Below are 18,274 nucleotides of genomic sequence, written 5' to 3'. Positions count from 1 at the left end.
TGCCTTGGCCTCCTGAAGTCCTGGGATTACAGGCGTGAGCCACCGCACCCGGATACAAAAATGTCTGATTTTTAAAACCTAAGAAATAGGTTTTTTCCTTTCCATTCTGCCCACTTTATGGGTTGTGTATTATTACTATGAATGTTTCATAATTTACTGATACATGTTGCATTTGTTAATAAAATTTATTACCATTTATTGTTAGCATACTTTACTGTATCATTTACTATAATTTAAGCAATTCCTTCTTAAACATTTAGGTTATTTAAATTTCAACTATTGTAAACAGTGTTGCAATGAACATTTTTGACTGCAACATTGTTTTATTTTTACTTATTTTTTGAGACAGAATTTCACTCTTGTTGCCCAGGCTGGAGTGCAATGGCACGATCTCAGATCACTGCAACCTCTGCCTCCCAGGTTTGAGTGACTGTCCTGCCTCAGCCTCCTGAGTAGCTGGGATTACAGGCATGTGCCACCACACCCAGCTAATTTTTGTATTTTTTGTAAAGATGGGGTTTCTCCATATTGGTCAGGTTGGTCTTGAACTCCTGACCTGAAGTGATCCACCTGCCTTGGCCTCCCAAAATGCTGTGATTACAGGTGTGAGCCACCGCGCCCAGCCTGCAACATTATTTTAAAGTGAGAAATGCGCTGTGTAGGTTCCTTTTCAGTGGGCACATGAGTAACTCACATTACTCATGTTACTCATAAAAAATCTTTGCCAGAATCTTGATTGAAAGGGGCATAAATGTTTTCTCTGTTACTATTTCCTCCTTGCACTTTGACTAGGTTTTGCAGCCACCCTTGATGATGACAAACCTTGGTACTCCATTTTTCCCATTGACAATGAGGATCTGGTGTATGGACGCTGGGAGGACAATATCATTTGGGATGCTCAGGCCATGCCCCGGCTGTTGGAACCTCCTGTTTTGACACTTGATCCCAATGATGAGAACCTCATTTTGGGTATATTACTGGCAGAGGCCAGTGTTCCTTCTCCTTTGACAACTTGCTGTTAATGTTCAACAGGCAGGAGGAAATCAGAAGGGTTGGAGAAAATTAGGACTAGAAACTTATAGGTAGTGGCTTGAAAGAGCAAAGTTTTGGCTGTTAGTTTATATTATTTGTGTATATGCTTAGGGAACACTCATGTAGGAATATTGGAAAGTTGCAACTTTGAGATGTCAGGAGCATAGTTTGTTCCGTTAGTGAATCATGGACTGGAAACTTCTAGGTAGCAGTTTCAGAGAGAGCAAAGTTGTAGCTGTTAGTTTTTATTATTTGTGTATTCCCTAGGGAAAACTCATGTAGGAATGTCAGTAATACCTTTGAGATGTCAAGCATGTAGTTCAGTTAGTAAATCATGGACTAGAAGTTACCTGGGGTGGGATGAAAGATCTAGTTAAGAACTTCATTGGGACATCCATCACCTTAAAAAAGAAGAAAACTGGATACTTGTCTGTAGGAAAGGTGAATCTTCAGGGAGAGCAACTCAAGTGATCTTTGTTTTATTCTCAGAAATTCCTGATGAGAAGGAAGAGGCCACCTCTAACTCCCCCTCCAAGGAGAGTAAGAAGGAATCATCTCTGAAGAAGAGTCGAATTCTCTTAGGGAAAACAGGAGTCATCAAGGAGGAACCACAGCAGGTGTGTGAAGAAAAAAGGGGCTTGGCGTTTAGAGGAACAAAGGTAATAGAGAAGGATAGTCTGACCAAGATTTGTTTGATTATCTATCATTAGAACATGTCTCAGCCAGAAGTGAAAGATCCATGGAATCTCTCCAATGATGAGTATTATTACCCCAAGCAACAGGGTCTTCGAGGCACCTTTGGAGGGAATATTATCCAGGTACAAATAGTGTCTTTTCTGTGGTAGAGGAGAACCCCATGGCTTTGTTCTGACGGAGGATATGGGAAAATCTTGCTTAGGCTGGAATTAGCTAATTTTAACCCTTCTATTTCCTGTTTTAGCATTCAATTCCTGCTGTGGAATTACGGCAGCCCTTCTTTCCCACCCACATGGGGCCCATCAAACTCCGGCAGTTCCATCGCCCACCTCTGAAAAAGTACTCATTTGGTGCACTCTCTCAGCCAGGTCCCCACTCAGTCCAACCTTTGCTAAAGCACATCAAAAAAAAGGCCAAGGTATAATTGAATTCTGGTTAGAAAACAGCTATAAAGGATATTGGGGTATAAATTAGGGAAATGTACCAGATATTAGATTCTATCAGGGAGTTGGTTACTTTCTCAGATGTGATAGAATGTTATTTTATTTATTTAGGAGAATGTCTTTATTGTTAGGTGATGCTGTGAAAATATTTAAAGGTGAGGTGTCACAATGACTGCATCTTTCAAAAACCGTCCAGCAAAGTCTATAGAAAGGTAAAGGTTAAAAAAAAGGCAAAATATAAACAGCAACGTGGGATAAGTGTTCGTAGTACAGTAGTCCTTAGGTATCTCTGGGAGATTGGTTCTAGGACCTCCTCTGGATACCAAAATCTTTAGATGTTCCAGTTTCTGATATAATAGCATAATATTTGCACATAACCTGTGCACATCCTCTCCTATACTTTAAATCACCTCTAGATTACTTATGATATCTACTCCAATGTAGATGCTATGTGAATGGTTGTTACACTGTTATTATTTAGGGAATAATGACAAGACAAGTCTGTACCTGTTCAGCACAGATACAGTTGTATTTTCTGAATATTTTCTATCTATGGTTGGTTGAATTCACGGATGCAGAACCATACATGGATATGGAGGGCTGACTGTACTATTGTTTGGACTTTACAGTAGTTTGAAAAATAGATAAAATCTTTTTGGTGTGTTTGTCTCAGATTGAACAACATCATTGTGTGTAGTAGTTATCCTGTCAGGAGCTAGATGGTATTTTCTTTGTTCTGGACAGATGAGAGAACAAGAGAGGCAAGCTTCAGGTGGTGGAGAGATGTTTTTTATGCGCACACCTCAGGACCTCACAGGCAAAGATGGAGATCTTATTCTTGCAGAATATAGTGAGGAAAATGGACCCTTAATGATGCAGGTTGGCATGGCAACCAAGATAAAGAACTATTATAAACGGGTGAGTCTCTGCTCAGAAAATTTTTTTCCACACATAATTCTGCTTATGCTTCCATAAACTTTTATGTACAAACTTTTTGTTATTAATGTAGCTGTAGTAAGACAAACTGCAAACTTATGTACAAACTTTTTGTTATTAACATAGCTGTAGTTAGAGATCTACTGGTAATCTGTGAACATATACCATAAATTTCATGGGAGAAAGGAGTGGTACCTGTTTTGTAGTTAAAACATGTTGAGCATCTCAAACCTCAAAATTCGAAGTAAAAATCCAAAACTTTTTGAGCACTACTAACATGATACTCAAATGAAATACTCATTGGAGCATATTGGATTTCCAGATTTGGGATGCCCAACTGGTAAGTATAATGCAACTATTCCAAAATCCAAAACACTTCTGGTCACAAACATTTGGATGAGGGATACTCAACATGTGTTAGTAAAGTGCTATGCTCATATTGTGTAGGATTATTGATTATATTCTGTGATTAATAACTGGGTCTTCTGTGTTCCTTTTAGAAACCTGGAAAAGATCCTGGAGCACCAGATTGTAAATATGGGGAAACTGTTTACTGCCATACATCTCCTTTCCTGGGCTCTCTCCATCCTGGCCAATTACTGCAGGTGAGGAATTCTTTCCTGTTTTTACTTTTAACTAAGGAAATTGATAAATGAGGAGCCAGTCAGCTCAGAAAGAACTATTATAATTCTGGTTGATTGAGATGCTTTAATATTAAGTACAAAGAAGATAAGTATAATCCAAAAATGTTTTAAAGAAATCTTTTTCTTAAAACTGGCTGTAAATTGTGTTGTTCTTAGGCTAAATGTAAAATAGGTTTTTAAAAATACACACTGGTAAGCTCAGTAACATCTGGGAAGCATAAGGAAGTCAACCTAGGATGAATTTACTATAATTTATGAATGTTTAATTTTTGTGTATAAAATTGATAACATTTTGATCATACTAGCTGTGGTTATTGTGAATATTGAACCACACCTGAACTGTGCCATCTGCAGTCCCCAGCCATAGTGAAATGCCTTTTTTTCCTCCTTTATTCTAATGGGTGTAAAGAGGCCCTCTTGTAACAGCTTTTATATATTCAAGGGGGGAAGTATGGTGGTCCACAAATGATGTGGAAAATCTCTAGCACTGTCCTATCTTTTTTTTTCTCCATTTCATTTCTCTTGGCAATCTTAACCATTTGTCCTACTCTTATACCTAGTTTATTCTACTGTTGTTATCCTTTACTCTCCTAAAACGTCTGCAAAACTCAGTTTTTTTCTTTATCCTTTACATCCATAGTCTATTGCCTACCAGATTTTTAGTATCATCTTTGTATTGTTCTTCTCCTTTCCCTGAAACTTTCTGTTGAGGTTTTCTACCAGTTCAGCCTCTTCTTTTGTGCCTACTTTTGTAGTCTCTTAAAGATTTTTTTTTTTTTTTTTGGAGACGGAGTCTTGCTCAGTCGCCCAGGCTGGAGTGCAGTGGCGCGATCTTGGCTCACTGCAAGCTCCGCCTCCTGAGTTCACACCATTCTCCTGCCTCAGCCTCCCAAGTAGCTGGGACTACAGGCGCCCACCACCACGCCCGGCTAATTTTTTGCATTTTTAGTAGAGACGGGGTTTCACAGTGTTAGCTAGGATGGTCTCGATCTCCTGACCTTGTGATCCACCCGCCTCGGCCTCCCAAAGTGCTGGGATTACAGGCATGAGCCACTGCGCCCAGCTCCCGAGTGCAGTGGCTCACGCCTGTAATCCCAGCACTTTGGGAGACCGAGGTGGGTGAATCACCTGAGGTCAGGAGTTCGAGACCAGTCTGACCAACATGGAGAAACTCTGTTTCTACTAAAAATACAAAATTAATCGGGTGTGGTGGCACATGCCTGTAATCCCAGCTACTTGGGAGGCTGAGGCAGGAGGATCACTTGAACCCAGGAGGCGGAGGTTGCAGTGAGCCGAGATTGCGCCATTGCACTCCAGCCTGGGCAACAAGAGTGAAACTCCATCTCAAAAAAAAAAAAAAAGATCTTTTTCTGTATTCTGTAATTCTTTTTCTGTGTTCTTCTGTAATTCTTTTTCTTCCTGTATTTCACATTTAGAATTTTCTTTCCACACTCAGTGATGTTCTTCCCTCTTTCTGTCTACTCTTCTGATTTTTGGCGAAGGCTTTCCTTAGTCTCAGGCTTCTTGTGACAGTTGATCCCTATCTTGCCTCTACTTAAACTGGCTTAGATGTTTCTGTTCAGCTGTCCTCTGCCCTACTGTCTTGTGTTTTCCTTTTCTTTTTTCCAGCCTGTTCTGTCTAGCACTCTTTATACCTCATCGGTTGTTTTATGATTTGTTTGTTTGGAGACAGGGTCTGGCTCTGTCACCCAGGCTGGAGTGCAGTGGCACGATCTTGGCTCACTGCAACTTCTGCCTCCTGGGCTCAAGCCATCCTCCCACCTCAGCTTCCCAAGTAGATGGGACAACAGGTGCATGCCACCACATCCAGCTAATTATTGTATTTTCTGTAGAAACGGGATTTTGTCATGTTGCCCAGGCTGGTCTTGAACTCCTGAGGTCAAGTGATCTACCCGCTTCGGCCTCCCATAGTGCTGGGATTACAGGCATGAGCCACCGTGCCCAGCGTTGTTTTATTTTTTAATTAGTTCACTTATTTATCCAACAAATGTTGCTCTCACCTGTTGTGTGTCGGGCTACACTGTGGTCTAGGGTAGTAGTATAATACTTGGTACATTATAAAGTGATTTTCATATGTAATCTTCGTAGCAGTCCTGTGAGGTATAGGCATTTTTAAGTACCTCTGTTTTGTAGTTGAGGAAAACTAAGCTTAGATATGTTAAATAGCTTAAATAGACATGTTAAATAATATAGGTAATGGCAGAGCTAGCATCATCTGAATTCACTTCCTGTATTTTCTCTCCTACTGACTCTGAAAGATAGATAGTGGATGAAAAATTGTTTAATCACATTTGATAATCCATATTTTAATCTATTTGTATTACTGGATAGACTTTAGATGGCATAATGAAGATGGAGAGCAATAAGCTTGATTTTTCTTTCTCAGCAGTTGACTGAATTTCCTGGGGCTACTCTGTACATAATTTTTGTGTTTTTACTTTTGTTAGGCATTTGAGAACAACCTTTTTCGTGCTCCAATTTATCTTCATAAGATGCCAGAAACTGATTTCCTGATCATTCGGACAAGACAGGGATACTATATTCGGGAATTAGTGGATATTTTTGTGGTTGGCCAGCAGTGTCCCTTGTTTGAAGTTCCTGGGCCTAACTCCAAAAGGGCCAATACACATATTCGAGACTTTCTACAGGTAAGAATGGGAGGATAGGGAGGGGGTTGGGTTGTATATAGAAAGGGTATGTTGGGTCTGGGCACCGTGGCTCACGGCTGTAATCTCAGCACTTTGGGAGGCCGAGGCGAATGGATCACTTGAGGTCAGGAGTTCGAGACCAACCTGACCAACATGGTGAAACCCTGTCTCTACTAAAAATACAAAAATTAGCTGGACGTGGTGACTCACACCTGTAATCCCAGCACTTTGGGAGGCCAAGGCGGGCAGATCACCTGAGGTCGGGAGTCTGAGACCAGCCTGACCAACATGGAGAAACCCCATCTCTACTAAAAATAGAAAATTAGCCAGGTGTGGTGGCACATGCCTGTAATCCCAGCTACTCGGGAGGCTGAGGCAGGAGGATCGCTTGAACCCAGGAGGTGGAAGTTGCAGTGAGCCGAGATCGCAGCATTGCACTCCAGCCTGGGCAACAAGAGTGAAACAGTCTCCAAAAAAAAAAAAAAAAATTTAGCTGGGGCGTGGTGGTGTACTCCTATGGTCCCAGCTACTCTGCAGGCTGAGGCAGGAAAATCACGGGAGCCTGGGAGGCAGAGGTTGCAGTGAGCACTGCACTCCACTCTGGGTGACAGAGTGAGTCTCCGTCTCAGAAAAAGTCGGGTGTGTGGGTTTGGGAGCACATCAGGAAAGATGAAAATACATTAGAGCTTAGCAAGGGAAGAGGCCCTAGTGAGGACTTTCATCCTTTTCTTTGCCAACTAAAATACACTTGGTTTGTTGGGCAGGTTTTTATTTACCGCCTTTTCTGGAAAAGTAAAGATCGGCCACGGAGGATACGAATGGAAGATATAAAAAAAGCCTTTCCATCCCATTCAGAAAGCAGCATCCGGAAGAGGCTAAAGCTCTGCGCGGACTTCAAACGCACAGGTCATCCGTTGTGACTAGTTATTTGACTGCCTTTTTCCAAGAAAAGAATTTTGATGATTTTGAGTTAAAGGATAAGCATATAGTTAATAAAATAGAAATTGATGGCCGTTGAAAGGTGGTAGCAGATCTTCTAACGCTCTGGTTGCTTTTTTGAATTTGGCTGCCAGGAAGTTTAATGTGATTGTTAGATATCTTCTATGAGTTGTAGGAAACTTAGCAGCTGGGGTTTTCTTGGCCAGTCATGCCAACTGTGGCTAGGCCTGTTACAGTTTTGGTTTACTGTCCCTGTTGCTGTCAATAAATATCAGGGCCTTTGGAATTCAGAATGGTCTCATTCTCTATGTATATGTCTTTTCCAGGGATGGACTCAAACTGGTGGGTGCTTAAGTCTGATTTTCGTTTACCAACGGAAGAAGAGATCAGAGCTATGGTGTCACCAGAGCAGTGCTGTGCTTATTATAGCATGATAGCTGCAGAGCAACGACTGAAGGTGAACACCTTCCTCTCAGACACCACTTATGCCTGTGGTTTTTTTTTTTTTCCTCCCCCCCGGAGAGATGAGAGAGAAGACTCTCTCTCGCTGGCTTAGGGAGGATGGTTACTAGATTATTACCAATTACTAAAAAGTTGAATTTGTGTAAAGTACTTCCTATGTACATCAGTTCTGGAGAAAAACTGCAGTGTAGCTGAATATCAGTGGGAAGGCATAACCAGGAACTTTGGGCATATTGTTTTGCTTTGAAAATGGTGACTGGGTGACTTTAATCTCTTCTTTGCAAGATAAGCATATAAGCAGGGAAAGTACTTGTCAGCCTCTCGGGTAGGCAGAGATGATGATGGTGCTGAATGTGTGGTTTAGAGAAGCACAGAATTCTTATAAGGCCGAAAGAGAAAAGGTCCAGCTGGGGTGGGACAGCACAACTCTGTCCCACTGAGTTAATGAGTCTCAGTTACTGAGCATCTCTGTTCAGCTTGCTTATGGGCTGTAACTATCTGTATATCAGCTAGTAAGCTCTTTGGCATGTGGTAATGTATCTTCTCATAGCTTAAGGATGTACCATGGTGCTAGATATAGTGAAGACTTTATGGAATCCATCTATGCAAAATAGGCTTTGGTATTCTGTACTTGTATTCAGTAAAAAAAAAACTTGTGCTTTGTGTTTTTTAACTGACTGATTTATGCATGGATCTGTCCTCTTCCAGGATGCTGGCTATGGTGAGAAATCCTTTTTTGCTCCAGAAGAAGAAAATGAGGAAGATTTCCAGATGAAGATTGATGATGAAGTAAGGCTTTATACTAGTTTGTATTAGTCATTAATACATCTCATTTATCCTTTTAAAAGAGACAGCTTTATTGAGATAAAATTAACATACAATAAACTGTATACATTTAAAGTATACTATTTCATGTTCTTGCTTTATTCATGCCAGAAAAAATGATGTGATATATCAAATACTGTACTTTATATGATATGGTTTTTTTCTTTTTTCTTTTTTTTTTTTTTTTGACAGAGTCTTGCTCTGTTGCCCAGGCGGGAGTGCAGTGGTGGCGGGTCCTCGACTCACTGCAACCTTCACCTCCCGGGTTCCCGCGATTCTTGCGATTCTCCTGCCTCAGCCTCTCGAGTAGCTGAAATTACAGTTGCATGCCACCATGCCCAGCTAGTTTTTTGTATTTTTAGTAGAGACAGGGTTCCACCATGTTGACCAGACTGGTCTGGAACTCCTGACCTTAAGTGATCCTCGTGCCTTGGCCTCCCAAAGTGCTGGGATTACAGGCATGAGCCACTGCGCCTGGCAGGATTTTCATTTCTTCTAGAAAAAAGACTGACCTGATTTATGAGACTCCACGTGATTTTGACCTTGCATATTAATCTGACCTCCTTTCATCTTCTGTCACTGCCTGTCTTATATTCTAAGCTTCAACCATACCGAAGTTCATTCAGTTTCCTAAATTTCTCTCCCCTTCCAGAATTTTGCAACTGTTATGTCTTCTGTGGAGATATTTTTTCTCCACTCTGCCATTTGACTCTCATCTACAAGTTATTTTCTCTGGGAAGCTTTCCTGGACTTTTCCCCTCATTCCACCCTAAGTTTCGATTGGATGATAATTCTCCTTTCATTATGTACATATAGTACCCCTTTACTTTTTTTTTCCCCAAGACAGGGTCTTGCTCTGTTGCCCAGGCTGTACTGTGGTGAGATCACAGCTCACTGTAGTCTTGAACTCCTGGGCTCAAGCAGTCCTTCTACCTCAGCCTCCCGAGTAGCTGGGACAACAAGCACACACCACGATACCCAGCTAATAGTTTAAATTTTTTGTAGAAATGGGGTCTCACGGCTGGGCATGGTGGCTCATGCCTGTAATCCCAGCACTTTGGGAGGCCAAGGCGGGTGGATCACCTGAGGTCAGGAGTTCAAGACCAGCCTGGCCAACATGGTAAGACCCTGTCTCTACTAAAAATACAAAATTAGCTGGGTGTGGTGGCGCATGCCTGTAATCCCAGCTACTTGGGAGGCTGAGGCAGGAGAATCACCTGAACCTGGGAAGTGGAGGTTGCAGGGAGCCGAGACCGTGCCATTGTACTCCAGCCTGGACTAAAAGAACGAATCTCCGTCTCAAAAAAAAAAAAAAGAAAGAAAGAAATGGGGTCTTACTGTGTTGCCCAGGCTGATCTTGAACTCCTGGGCTCAAACAATTATCCTGCCTTGGTCTTCTAAACTGTTGGGATTATAGGCATGAACCACTGTGCCTGGCCTCCTTTACTTTCTTACCATGGTACTGATCATAATATTACTGAACTTGGTTGGCTGTTTTTCCCTCACTGACGAGGTTCATGAAAAAGTAGCATGGAGTAGTGTGTAGTTGGTATTCAATAAATATTCGTTAAATGAATTAAGTGATTATAAAATGAAGCAGAAAATGAGACCACAGAGAGTGAGTAAAGAATCGTTGTACTATTTTGAGGTTGGAATGAAAAATGAGTGGATATCTAAGAATTTCAGAAATTAAGAATTCTATTGAGGCCAGGTGCAGTGGCTCAGGCCTGTAATCCTAGCACCTTGGGAGGCCAAGGTGGGAGGATTGCTTGAGGCCAAGGGTTCAAGACTAACCTGGCCAACATAGTGAGACCCTATCTCTAAAAAAGAAAAATAATTTTTTTTTAATTAAAAAGAAAAAAAGAATTCTGTTGAATGGCTTTTAATATTGTATCTTAGAGAATTGGCCATTTTCTTGCTAATCATATATACTCTTTTTTTTTTTTGAGACAGAGTCTCACTCTGTCGCCCAGGCTGGAGTGCATTGGTGCAGTCTCTGCTCACTGCAACCTCTGCCTGCTGGGTTCAATCTATTCTCGTGTCTCAGCCTTCTGAGTAGCTGGGACAATAGGTGTGTGCCACCACATCTGGCTAATTTTTGTATTTTTAGTAGAGATGGGATTTCACCATGTTGGCCAGGCTGGTCTTGAACTCCTGGCCTCAAGAGATCTGCCCTCCTCGGCCTCCCAGAGTGTTGGGATTACAGGTGTGAGCCCCCACACCTGGCCTTATGTGTACTCCTGACTGGTCTGTGTGGGCAGGCACATTCACCCCTTGGCTTAGTTCTTTAAGAATTTTGCAGGGGTTGGTAAACACTATTCAGGGTCCCAGGAGAGGACAGACCTTTTTGACCAAACCAGTGGCAGAAATAGAATGGACTTTGGTTTAGTGTCACTGGAATAGGGGGCCAGTGCTTTGAATGCAAGCACATCAACTATTTCGAGAAAATAGGTTTCATTCTAAAACAGCTATTTGAGCAGTTGGACAATCAAATGTAGTCATTAGTCTAATTTTGAGCATCATGAGGATGAGGGAAACACTGTCTTTAAGAATACTTATTGAAGCCCAAGGGATAAGGGGCTGAAGGGATTCCACTGTTCTTTATTTTTCTCCTTATCCTGGCTGAGCTCTTGACCTCTATTTAATATCATGTTGTAAGTATTGTACCATAGGATAGAAGAGAACTGAGTACTAGGTAGCTATATTTAACTGTTGATTTTTGTGGACAGTTAAGAAAGCACGAACCCACAAAAATTAAACATTAGAAAAAAAAGAACATGAAATAGTTTGTAATTATTCTACTCTTGTGGATATTAGCTAGACATAGAACAAATGTTTCCCACTGCCCTGAGAATCTTCTTCTTTATCTCAGGTTCGCACTGCTCCTTGGAACACCACAAGGGCCTTCATTGCTGCCATGAAGGGCAAGTGTCTCCTAGAGGTGACTGGGGTGGCAGATCCCACAGGGTGTGGTGAAGGATTCTCCTATGTGAAGATTCCAAACAAACCAACACAGCAGAAGGTGGGATTGTGTTTATTTCTAGAATGAGAAAGTCAGGGGAGAAAGAAATGGGTGAGTGGAGGACTTGGAATGTAGTTAAGTTAGCAGAATGACTTAGATTCCTACTTACAAGGAATTCAGGTTTTTAGGATTCTCACTTTTTTTGGTTTGAGGTAGGATGATAAAGAACCGCAGCCAGTGAAGAAGACAGTGACAGGAACAGATGCAGACCTTCGTCGCCTTTCCCTGAAAAATGCCAAGCAACTTCTACGTAAATTTGGTGTGCCTGAGGAAGAGGTGAGTGTGGAAGTGGAAAACTTAGAGGATACTAGGGGCTTTGTATAGAGAGGGAATTGCTAGGAAGCAGATGTATAGAACTATCTGGGGAACTTTGTATTGTAGGGTATAGTAGGATATAGTAAGCTAGGTCTTAGATATTGTTTCAGGAGTTATCTGTCTTTGTAATCTGCTTTGGGATGATTTTTCTTTTTTGGTCTAACTAATTGTGTACATTGGCTTGTCCTTTGAAATCCCTGAATGATTTTTGTGTGTATATATGTGTATATGTGTGTGTGTGTGTGTGTGTGTGTATGTATATGTATGTGGCTATTTGTCTTGCAGATTAAAAAGTTGTCCCGCTGGGAAGTGATTGATGTGGTGCGCACAATGTCAACAGAACAGGCTCGTTCTGGAGAGGGGCCCATGAGTAAATTTGCCCGCGGATCAAGGTTTTCTGTGGCTGAGCATCAAGAGCGTTACAAAGAGGAATGTCAGCGCATCTTTGACCTACAGAACAAGTGGGTTGTTTTAGTGCTGCAGAAAATCCAAGCTGGAAAGGGGAGGAGTTCCAGGCACTATTTCATAATAAAGAGGAGGTCACCTAAAAGTTTGACTACCTAGGTAGTCAGATATCCGACGTGTCAGGGTAGTATCTGTTTGTAACACCACCACCAGAGTACCTATTTCCTTCAACCCAACTTGGCAAAATTTTTGAATGGAAAGAGATGCTAGTCTTGTGTTCTAGGTTCCATGACAACTCTTATGGCCTACTTGGGCCTAACAAACAGCACAATGGTAGCAGGTGACAGGTGGGGCTTTTTTCTAAAGGTTTAGTTGTGAGAGGACGTTAATACACTGTTAAAAAATGACCAGTGTGCTGATTTATTTATCAAATTGTCTCCAGGAATTCTGAAAGAGTTACTACAGTTTTTCAAACTTGTCTTGTTGACCAAATGTGTCGGAAAACTTTGTAAAGCTTTTCTGTTAGGGGCCCCATGTCTTAGTGGATTTTGAGTATGCCTTTTTAAGGTTGATTTCCCAATTTTTTACTTTTGCCTGCAACCATATTTCTTTAGCTCTTTCTGCACATTGCTTTTTCTCTTTTTAGGGTTCTGTCATCAACTGAAGTTTTATCAACTGACACAGACAGCAGCTCAGCTGAAGATAGTGACTTCGAAGAAATGGGAAAGAACATTGAGAACATGTTGCAGAACAAGAAAACCAGCTCTCAGCTGTCACGTGAACGGGAGGAGCAGGAGCGGAAGGAACTACAGCGAATGCTACTGGGTGAGGATAGTGGCTTCACAGACAGATAAAAAAGAGAAGGATTTAAAAAGGAGCCTAAATAACCACAGACTATGATTGAGGGAGATCTGGAGGCAGAAGATGTAGAGGATGCATGTAGAAAAGTCTGTGAATGAAGTAGAAAGCTTTTCACAATCTGGACTCTAGGATTGTCTGTGGAGGACAAATTTCAGAGATGATGCCACTCCACTACTGCCTCTGTCTGTATCAGGTGCCTGGCCAAGCCTGGGCTATCAGTGCTGTACTTCAAATGAGCTTTTTGTGCATTTATCCTAGAGGGTAAGAGTTTTTAATACAGAATTTGTAAATGAATTTAGGCAGTTATCTTTGAAACTTCTGAAATTACGTGTAAAATATGCATATGTGCATTTTATTATTTTTTTGTTTTGGAGACAGGGTTTCATTCTGCCACCCAGGCTGGAGTGCACTGGTACAATCTTAGCTTACTACAGCCCCCGCCTCCCAGGCTCAAACGATCCTCCTGCCTCAGCCTCCTGAGTAGCTGGGACTATAGGTGCATACCACCATGCCTGGCTAATTTTTGTATTTTTTGTAGAAATGGGATTTCACCATGTTGCCCAGGATGGTCTCAAACTCTTGAGCTCAAAGTGATCCACCTGCCTCAGCCTCCCAAAGTGTTGGCATTAAAGGCATGAGCCACCGCGCCTGGCCTTAAATGTGCATTTTCTGAGAACATCCATGGCTTTCAGAAGACCCTCAGAAGGAGTCTTAGACCCTGAAAAGAGTTTTAAAATTGTAGAAATTGAGGGTAGGAATAATAAAGACCTGAATTGAGTTGGGATATGGAGGGCATTAAGGATGAAAATCAAGACAACCTTAAGATTTCACTCTGAGATTACTAGAAAGATGTTGGTACCATTGATTAGAGTAGTGAATTTCAAGGTCTGACGTGGTGGCTCATGCCTGTAATCCCAGCACTTCGGGAGGTCGAAGTGAGAGGATCACATGAGCCCAGGAGTTTGAGACCAGCCTGGGCAACATGGTGAAACCCTGTTTCTATAGAAAATACAAAAATTAGATGTGGTGGCAGGCACCTATAATTCCAGCTACTCGGGAGGCTGAGGTGGGAGGATCACTTGAGCCTGGGAGGTAGAGGTTGCATTGAGTTGAGATTGTGCCACTGCACTCCAGCCTGGGTGACAGGGTGAGACCCTGTCTCAAAAGAAGTTAGGAAGGGAATGTGTAGTATGTGGAGTTTGAGGTCCCTTTGACACCCTTGAAGTATACGTGTCAAAGAGGCAGTTGAAAACTTGATGTAAACTAGCCGGGCGAGGTGGCGGGCGCCTGTAGTCCCAGCTACTCGGGAGGCTGAGGCAGGAGAATGGCGTGAACCCGGGAGGCGGAGTTTGCAGTGAGCTGAGATCCGGCCACTGCACTCCAGCCTGGGTGACAGAGTGAGACTCCGCCTCAAAAAAAAAAAAATAAAATAAAATGAAAACTTGATGTAGATATTGCAAGAGAGGATAAAGGCTGATGATGAAGATTTATATGACTTCTCAGTCACAGTAGTCTTCCCTTTGTTTCCTCTTTTCTGTGTAAGTTTTGTGTAATTTCATTGTTTTGGGTGCTTTGTAAAAATGTGATATAGCCCTTCCACCAATGTGGTCTTCTATGTTTTCTAGCGTAGTCCTGAAACACAGTATCTATATCATTTGGGAATTAGAAATGTGGAATCTCAGGCCTCACTCCACATCTACTAAATTAGAACCTACATTTGTGGCTGGGTGTGGTGGCTCACGCCTGTAATCCCAGCACTTTGGGAGGCCAAGGCGGGCGGGTCACCTGAGGTCAGGAGTTTAAGACCAGCCTGGCCAACATGGTAAAACCCCATCTCTACAAAAATTAGCCAGGCATGATGGTGGGTGCCTGTAATCCCAGCTACTTGGGAGACTGAGGCAGGAGAATCGCTCGAACCTGGGAGGCAGAGGTTGCAGTGAGCTGAGAGTGCGCCATTGAACTCTACCCTGGGCGACAGAGTAAAACTCTGTCTCAAAAAAAAAACCAAAAAAATCCTACATTTGTACAGGATCCCCAAATGATTCCTATTCATACTAATGTTTGAGAAGCATATGTTAGGCTTTAAGACTCGGAACTTGTTTTTGTAGTGCCATTTTTCCCCCTGAGTTGCGTGCCTGGGTACTTTTTTTTTTGGAAACAGGGTCTCGTTCTGTTGTCCAGGCTGGAGGGCAGTGGTGCAACCATGGCTTGTTTACTGCAGCCTCAACCTCCTGGGCTCAAGAACCTCAGCCTCCTGAGTAGCTGGGACCACAGGTGTGTACCACCATACCTGGCTAGTTAAAGGCATTTGTAGAGACAGTGTCTTCCTTTGTTGACCAGGCTGGTCTCAAACTCCTGGGCTCAAGCGATCCTCCCACCTTAGCCTCCCCAAATGCTGGGATTATAGGCATGAGCCACTGTACTCGGCCTTGCGTGCTTTTATTTGTAATGTGATCATCACCCACTGCCTACCTGGCCTTTTCTCTTGCACTGTTGTTCAGAGGAATCTGCTTCTCTATCTCCTGTAGCAAACATGTAGTTCTTTGAGGTTCTTTCAGAATTTTTTGTATTTATAAAAGTTGGGAAATTGGCCGGGCGTGTGGCTTAGGCCTGTAATCCCAGCACGTTGGGAGGCCAAGGCTGGCCTATCTCTTGAGCCCAGGAGTTAGAGGCCAGCCTGGGCAACATGACAAGACCCCGTCTCTACAAAAATTTAGCTGGGTGTGGTGGTACACACCTGTAGTCCCAGCTATTCAGGAGGCTGAGCTGGAAGGATAGATTGAGCCTGGGAGGTGGAGGTTGCAGTGAGCCGAGATTGCACCACTACTCCAGGCTGGGCAACAGAGCGAGAGAGATCCTGTCTCAAAAAAAAAAAAAAAGTGAGGAAATTGGCAGTGCCTAAAATGAAGTCAGGAAAGGACAAATCAGCATATTCTTGGGGATAATGATGACTTTGATGCTTTTTGTAGAACCATAGTTTTTTTGTGGCATGTTGAGTTTTGGTGTATCCACTCAACCCCAAGAAAATGATCATTTGGGAGATAAGGGGAACATTTGGAAATCTTTTCTACTTACCTTGCAGCAGCAGGCTCAGCAGCATCAGGAAACAATCACAGAGATGATGACACAGCTTCCGTGACTAGCCTTAACTCTTCTGCCACTGGGCGCTGTCTCAAGATTTATCGCACGTTTCGAGATGAAGAAGGGAAAGAGTATGTTCGCTGTGAGACAGTCCGAAAACCAGCTGTCATTGATGCCTATGTGCGCATACGGACTACAAAAGATGAGGAATTCATGTGAGTTTGATTTACCACTTCCTTTTTTTCTTTGAGGACAGAGTCTTGCTCTGTGGCCCAGGCTGGAGTGCAGCGGCGTGATCTCGGCTCATTGCAACTTCCATCTTTCGGGTTCAAGTGATTCTCGTGCCTCAACTTCCAGAGTAGCTGGGATTGCAGACGTGCACCACCATGCCCAGCTAATTTTTGTATTTTTAGTAGAGATGGGGTTTTGCCGTGTTGGCCAGGCTGGTGTTGAACTCCTGGGCTCTAGCAATTTGCCTGCCTCAGCCTCCTAAAGTGCTGGGATTACAGGCATGAGCCACGGCGCCTGGCCTAATTCACCACTTTTGAGTGTGATAGGGAAAATAATAATGGTGCGGAATGGTGATTGGGGTGGGTGCTTTGAGTTTTAGTGACAGGGTTCTTCACAGTTATTTCTAGAACTCTGCTGTAATTGAGAACTATATTGCCTTTAGATTGGGTTTGAATAGAGCCAAATTACAGGGAAAATTCTATTCAGTATTTGCCACAAGATGAAGGCATGTCTTGTTCCATTTCAATCCTTTGCATTTTGATTGGTTGGTTTGCAAAAATCTTAGAGATTACCGGCCGGGCGCTCATGCCTGTAATCCCAGCACTTGGGGAGGCCAAGGTGGGCGGATCACGAGGTCAGGAGTTCAAGACCAGCCTGACCAACATGGTGAAACCCCGTCTCTACTAAAAGTACAAAAATTAGCTGAATGTGGTGGCACGCACCTGTAATCCCAGCTACTCGGGAGGCTGAGGCAGGAGAATCACTTGAACCCGGGAGGCAGAGGTTGCAGTGAGCCAAGATCTTGCCACTGCACTCCAGCCTGGGCGACACAGGGAGACTCCGTCCCAAAAAAAAAAAAACTTAGAGATTACTCAGGACTTATTCTAAGAGAGTTACCTCTGCAAATGGAGGGCTGACTAGGGAGGGAGATGGGAATGGCATGTAGCCCCTTTTATATTAACCTGAATGGATTACTGTAGTCCTGAGATGTTAGCTATTACGATAGCCTTTTTGGTTAAGGTTTGCTTATGGTCCTTCCTCTGCTGCCCACATTGTTCAGTCGAAAATTTGCCCTTTTTGATGAACAACATCGGGAAGAGATGCGAAAAGAACGGCGGAGGATTCAAGAGCAACTGAGGCGGCTTAAGCGGAACCAGGAAAAGGAGAAGCTTAAGGGTCCTCCTGAGAAGAAGCCCAAGAAAATGAAGGAGCGTCCTGACCTAAAAGTAAGTATAATGTGGTATAATTACAGCTAATGGAGCAAAGGAAGAAAGTATACCTTTTCCTTTAGCTTTTGACATCCTCTTTTGTATCCTCCTTTACTGGGAATGAGGGAAGTATATTGTGGAAAGCTGGTTTGAATTGATGTGACTACTTGGGGGTGTTCTCAGTACTAATGTGGGTGATATTGACAATTCCACACCAAATCTGGTGCTGTTGTTCTCTCTCTCTTTTTTTTTTTTTAGACAGGGTCTGGCTCTGTTGCCCAGGCTGGAGCACTCTGGCACGATCTTGGCTCACTGCAGGCTCTGCCTCCTGGGCTCAAGCCATCCTCCTACCTCTGCCTCCCAAGTAGCTGGGACTACAGGCACATGTCACCACACCTGGATACTTTTTGTATATTTTGTAGAGATGGGGTTTTGCCATGTTGCCCAGGCTAGTCTCAAACTCCTGAGCTCAAGTGATCCTCCTACCTTGGCTTCCCAAAGTGCT

The 18,274-nt window shown here is 42.9% G+C and overlaps 1 protein-coding gene across 7 annotated transcripts in view; it reads left to right on the top strand.

The window, feature by feature from the left end:
• Positions 1-18,274, top strand: part of TAF1 (TATA-box binding protein associated factor 1) — a 100,300-nt gene that overhangs the window by 14,050 nt on the left and 67,976 nt on the right. For 6 of the 7 annotated variants that reach the window (XM_073013577.1, XM_037988914.2, XM_073013578.1 and 3 more), the window contains exons 9-24: positions 793-969; positions 1,522-1,649; positions 1,743-1,850; positions 1,973-2,146; positions 2,916-3,089; positions 3,608-3,712; positions 6,220-6,420; positions 7,185-7,326; positions 7,686-7,816; positions 8,530-8,610; positions 11,519-11,668; positions 11,825-11,944; positions 12,269-12,444; positions 13,035-13,213; positions 16,332-16,545; positions 17,622-17,787. In XM_073013577.1, the coding sequence (XP_072869678.1) occupies positions 793-969; positions 1,522-1,649; positions 1,743-1,850; positions 1,973-2,146; positions 2,916-3,089; positions 3,608-3,712; positions 6,220-6,420; positions 7,185-7,326; positions 7,686-7,816; positions 8,530-8,610; positions 11,519-11,668; positions 11,825-11,944; positions 12,269-12,444; positions 13,035-13,213; positions 16,332-16,545; positions 17,622-17,787 (2,426 nt within the window). The remainder of the gene's footprint in view (positions 1-792; positions 970-1,521; positions 1,650-1,742; positions 1,851-1,972; positions 2,147-2,915; positions 3,090-3,607; positions 3,713-6,219; positions 6,421-7,184; positions 7,327-7,685; positions 7,817-8,529; positions 8,611-11,518; positions 11,669-11,824; positions 11,945-12,268; positions 12,445-13,034; positions 13,214-16,331; positions 16,546-17,621; positions 17,788-18,274) is intronic. The other variant, XM_073013576.1, reaches the window with a different exon arrangement.

Source organism: Chlorocebus sabaeus, chromosome X, assembly GCF_047675955.1.
Source record: "Chlorocebus sabaeus isolate Y175 chromosome X, mChlSab1.0.hap1, whole genome shotgun sequence".
In the NCBI taxonomy this organism is placed as follows: Eukaryota; Metazoa; Chordata; class Mammalia; order Primates; family Cercopithecidae; genus Chlorocebus; species Chlorocebus sabaeus.
This window is presented reverse-complemented; position numbering and strand designations above follow the sequence as displayed.